The following is a 5746-nucleotide window of genomic DNA, read 5'->3' on the forward strand; positions in this document are numbered from 1 at the left end:
AGGGAGGCGGGTTCGGGCGCGACACGGGCGCATTCCTCCTTGGTACGGGATGGTGGTTTTGTGTTGGTCCCCCCCCAAATACACGCTAAGTGACTGCATTAAAGGATGTAACAGCTCAGAGATCATATAATTCAAAAGGAATTAAACACTAAATACGTAAAAGCCTTCAATAACTTTTAGAGCAACCTGGACACATACGAATGGAAACATGCATTTTCTGTGTAATGCCCAATCTGCTCAAAACGCTGTTTTGTTTTTTAATTCAGTTGAATACGTAATGTTTATTTCTCAAATTCACACAAGTTAGTTACCGCGATACATGACGTCATGGGCCCCAGCCCCCTGCGGCAGCTCTACATACGTGCACATCCTCCGCAGGAGCTGCCACCGCAGCAACCATCACCCTCCCAGAAGTCACATCCAACAGTTTTGTAGAATTTACAAATAATTTATCTTCTCCCTGGCGAAGATGTTCCCATTCAAGAAAAGTAAATCACGTCAAACCTTTCATTAGATCCAGCCCACGTCTAAAGGGTCTGACAACACGCATTTAGTCCTTCTGCTTCACTACAAGTTCGGGGTTTGGCCTTTTTCCTTTCCTGGAGTACTGGATGCTGTTTTGAGCTAGTTTTAACGCTTAACCAGCTACAAAAACCTCTGGTTACAGGAGTGTGCTTATACAAGAGTTTGGTTCTTTGTGATTTTGGCTATGTTTTTAAACAGTGTGCATAGGACTGTCCTTTAAGTTTAGCTTTAGATGCAAAACCCGGTGTTCACACAGGTGGGAGCAGTCCTGAACATGGACAATTCTGTGCAGTCAACAGCGTAAAAGATGTTTGAATGGACTTTGTGCTGCATTGAGCTACAACCAATAAGGATACCAGGAGACTAAAATAGCGTTAAATACCTGTTAATGTTTAACTGCTAATAATTCACTCGCCAATTTCTATTTAGTATTAGCCTTCCTTATTTAGAAGACAGACTGCATGAAATGGTAACTGGTTCACACTTCCAAAAGGAAAGGATCATAACTAACAATAGGTATTGTTGCTCTGCAACAAGTACTTTTTCTCATTGTTCAGACACAGCACACTAGTCACATTCTAGCACTTCTCTGATTAACATCCTCCTTTACTAATGTGTCAGCTCCTATATTTACTTTTTAAAACATACGTACTGTTCATAATTGTAAGCATCTGAATCCCGTGCAATTTTTGCGTGAAGTTGCAACAGCCAACAACATTCTAGCTACCATTTTATGCAACAATCATTAAGTATTGGTAATGGATTTAAGATCAATTACATTGTAATCTACAATGAATGCAAAGCCCTGCTCAATTCTCTCCGGTAATTATGATTGTAACACTAAATCAGAAAACTATTTTTCACCAGGCTGAATATGTGAATGGCCCCACACAAAAGTTTTTGCTTATTTTACAGCTGCTACTAATCATTCCACTTATTAATCATTACATTCAGCTTACAAGTGAAACTATGGGGAATCAGAAAAAGCAGTTATCTCTGTTCAGAACAATGAAATGAAAAAAAATCTTGCAAATTACACTGAAACAGTGAACTATAGGTTTTAAGGGAGGAGTTTGGTGGGTTTTTTTTTAATCCAACCATTTAACAACACAGTGGTGTCACATTGCAGTTCCTCTAAAAGCAGGAAACAGTTGTACTCACCTCCTAAAAACTGCAGTTAGTGAAGAAGAAATTACAGACCTTCAAGTTTAGTGTTCATCTAACCTTGTTGAAAAACTGAGAGCATTCAGAACACATTTTAAATTAGAATATGCATGGAAAATTAAGAAGTTACTCCAGTAGTTTACAAGAGAACATTGAAAGACATTTCAAGACCTTACAAGGAAGTACAACCACAGCATTCTTAGTAAACATATTCCTTAGATCCACCTCTAGTATTCAGTAAGGTGTGTCATAAAACAATTGTACATTAAAATTTTAAGACCTAACCATATTTACTAATGGTGGGCTCAAACTCTTAGTGTTAGGTCAAAAACAGAGCAACTCATGAAGAATTTCTCCACACAAGAATTTTAGGTATCATTAACTTTAATATAAATCTTTTCTCAGGTGCTACTTCTCAGTTACATCTAAATGTAAATTTGTTAATATTTTATAAAGCATCAGAGTATTTGTTAAATCAACAGGGTTTTTTCTTTTGGTGGTGTCCCCCCCTCCACCAGTGCTTCAGCATTAGGAAAATAATTCCCAACATCACTGGACTAAAAATGCCTCTTCTTAGAGTCATTGTATTACATCATTTGTAACTATAAAGAATGTACTGGTATGCCAACATCACTATTTTTACTTGTCTATTTATAAAATCTCAAATTCCAAGTTATTCCAAAATAATGATGAAACTTTACAAGGGTCACTGTAAATTGGGTATTTACACTATAAAAAACTTTTACATTTGCAACTTCGCATCAATAGTTTGCAATAGGTATTTCAAAAGCACCCTTACAAACAAAAGTATTGCACTGGCATAATAAAAATTCACAGTAAGTTTAAATTCCAGACCTTGGTAAAACAGTGCAAGAGCTTTTCATCGTGCAAGAGCTTTTTATCCAAACATTCTCAGGTTATTAAAAATAATAATAAAAAAATCTATATTACATGCTGCAGTGATTTTTCTGTGAACCAGGTTTGTTTCTTTTTTAATTCTCACTTCATAAGAGATCTAGTTTATGTTTTGAAATGGTGAAAAAAAACCCACAAAAAACTATCCAGTCCAACACCAAAATAGGCGCATTTGGCAGAGATATGGCTCTATGTGTCCATTTTATACAGAGTCCACAATGGTTACAGAGATTATTCCATAATGAGAGAATCCTATTGCATGAGTAGGGAATTCTCTTTCCATAATTTGCAGCACTTCCCCCACTTTTAGAGGCAGTAACTTCAATAGTCTTGTCTTCAACAGATCCTGAAGATAATACATTAAGAAAAGGTTACTCAAAAAAAGTTTTAAAACAAATAGTCATATAAACCTCTAAACAGTTACTTGAAATCAGTCTTAAAAGTATTTTTTCCTCATGTTTAACAACCAATTGGGACCCAAATAAAAGACCTATCACATCAACAGCCCATCTCCAACGGTGACCAAGGGTGGATGTCTCAATAAAGACAAAAGAAAACAGCATGCAAGTACTATCTCCTCAGGATATTATCTCGACTGCCACTTACTGCCCCAAGTCTTCCTGAGCCAAACATACTATCTTTGCATCTCTTCCGTTGCCTTCTCTGGCTTTTTGAATCAGTAAAATTTTATCTGTTACACTGTCCCATGTCAAATAATCCCACACTTCAGCCTGCTTTGTCTTGGGAGAGGCATTCCCTATGTACCTTTTCCATACCACTTATGACTGTATAAGCCTCTAGAATATTTTATACTCTGGACGTCTTTTCAGGCTCAAGGATCCTAATCTATTTGTTATTCCTTTAATAGAGTTAATTCCATATCTTGAGAATTCTCACTCTTCTCATCCACTTCCACTATACAATTTTTAAGATAGGAAATTGTAACAGCATCCATTACTCCATTAACAACTTCAGAAAGAAATAACTTCAGAAAGTTATTAATGGCAAGAACAAGAAAATTATCAAAATGACAAGAATGAATAGTTTCTGTGAAGAACAAACTTCCTTATTAAGGCAACAGTTAATTTTCCTAACACTTGCTGTTGGGTTGGGGGGGGGGGTGTTGTTTGTTTGTTGGGGTTTTTTTGGGTGGGAGGTGGGTTTGTGTTTGCTTTTTTTCATGGTGGTTTTTTTTTTTTAATGGGTTTGTGGGTTTTTTTTTTTGGTTGGTTGGTTTGGTTTTTTTTCCCCTCCTCTCTCTTGACAATATCTGGCCAAACATGTTTAACCCGTTTGGTCAAGTTCATAAATATGTCCAGATGGGGAGAGGATTTCGTCTATCAGTAAGGGATGATCTGATTCAGGCAGTTGTTTATGAGAAGGTATAAAGTACTTCAGATGAACTTACTTCAAAAGGGAACCCTGAATTATCTTTGGAGGTGCCACCCATTGTTGTCCTTTATTCTACCTTGAAAGTTAAAATCATAGAGTTTGTAACAATGTGTAACATAACTCTTATACACTCCGTTTTTGTTCCTTCTGAATTACAATTACTAATGCAATTGTACCAAAGTTCATTTACTGTACCATTAGAAGCTACTGTTTGGGAAAACTTGTAATAAAGCACTGTATATATCTGCCTCTATAGGAAACAATATACCATAGATTATTTCTAATTAAAATCAGTAACAAGACTTGAAATACTTCCAAATAATGGATAACTTTCACTACTGGAAGTCCACTACAACAAAATACACATCTGTATATGTATATTGAAAGTAGGACCACCTACAGGGAGAGCATATTACCTACTGAACTCAATACCTATAATTGCCATAATCTTTAGATGAAAAAGGATGGATCTCCGTCTGTCAATTCTAAACCCATTTCAGAAAAAAAAAAAAGTCTAAAAAGAGGACTCATTTTCAACAGCCCGTTTTCTAATTGCAGACATAGTTAATAATAAACCAAATAGCAGTAACAAGTCTTTTAAAGTTGTATTGCTGCTGTTCTTTTCCACCTCCTACAAGTTTTCGATTAAGTAATAATTACCTATATTCTATCTCCCTACTGTTACGGAACTTCCTCTCAAGAAAATTCTGTGGCTTTCATGAAAGAAGACAATTTCCACATGAGCTTTTCTGTAAACCAACAGTAGCTTCAAGATTTAGTTTCAAGGGGCAGCAGAAAAAGCTGACCTTGTACACAGAACTGTGAGATGTTCAGAATTCTTGAGTAATTCAGACACTTAGTGTAAAATTGTTTTTTCTCAGTTCCTTCAGAAAAGCGTTTTACTTAGTGAAGCAAAAGCTTGACTTCTTTTCTTTTCCATTTTCAAGGCATTAAGCATGCTTTTCTTCCTAAATAAGCATGGTATATTAATGAATACACTAGGGATATTTTTGGAAGTCTTGATGGTCTTCAACGATGTTTCAAAATTGGATCTAGACATTGTCTTTGCACACTGGATAGTAGCACATCTTTTTTAGATGAATGAGGCTCATGTAGTTTAACTACTGATTGCATTTATGAGTTTTAAACTATTAGCTACAGCTCTTACCCTAAGTTAAATACAAGTCAACATTTCACTTTTTGTTGTTGTTCTCCAAGAAAGAAGCATTTTATGTTGCTACATAGGGAGCTTCCCCTCACAAGGGCTCACGTGGGTAGTGGTTAATGGCTATTTCATTACACCACACTTAATTCTGGCAGCATTTAGAGTGACTGTCAGGACCAGCTCAGAACCGCACGGCTTCTGCGCCGGCAGCCGGGCAGACTTTGCAGCCAGCTCTCCGCATGCCAACTCCATCCCGCTCACGCACACCTCATACCACTTCGGCGTCTACGGGAAGTATCTTCTCTGCCTGATCAAATTTGGGCCATCTCTCACTCGATTTCTGTTGCCGCCCGAGTTGAGAAAGATTCCCCACAGCCTCTTTTTTTTTTTTTTTTTTTTTTTTTTTTTTTTTTTTTTTTTTAAAGGAAGCGTCAGCTGTGAGCAAGTGGTTTAACGTAAGTTTTTAATCGAATCTCGGGTAAGAAAGTTTTCTCGAGTTCTAAGCAAACTTAAGGCTCCCTCCCGCCCCCAGCGGCCCTTCCACCGACCCCTTTCAGTGGGGACCTGTCCCGGCACGGGCCTCCC

The 5746-nt window shown here is 37.2% G+C and overlaps 1 protein-coding gene across 1 annotated transcript in view; it reads right to left on the reverse strand.

The window, feature by feature from the left end:
* Positions 1–400, reverse strand: part of RRN3 (RRN3 RNA polymerase I transcription factor homolog (S. cerevisiae)) — a 14833-nt gene extending 14433 nt beyond the window's left edge. Inside the window, exon 1 of the mRNA XM_009886614.1 lies at positions 362–400. Coding sequence (XP_009884916.1) covers positions 362–400 — 39 coding nt within the window. The remainder of the gene's footprint in view (positions 1–361) is intronic.
* Positions 401–5746: the final 5346 nt, after the last annotated feature.

The sequence above is a fragment of the Charadrius vociferus genome, unplaced genomic scaffold (genome assembly GCF_000708025.1).
Source record: "Charadrius vociferus isolate BGI_N301 unplaced genomic scaffold, ASM70802v2 scaffold46, whole genome shotgun sequence".
Classification (NCBI taxonomy): Eukaryota; Metazoa; Chordata; class Aves; order Charadriiformes; family Charadriidae; genus Charadrius; species Charadrius vociferus.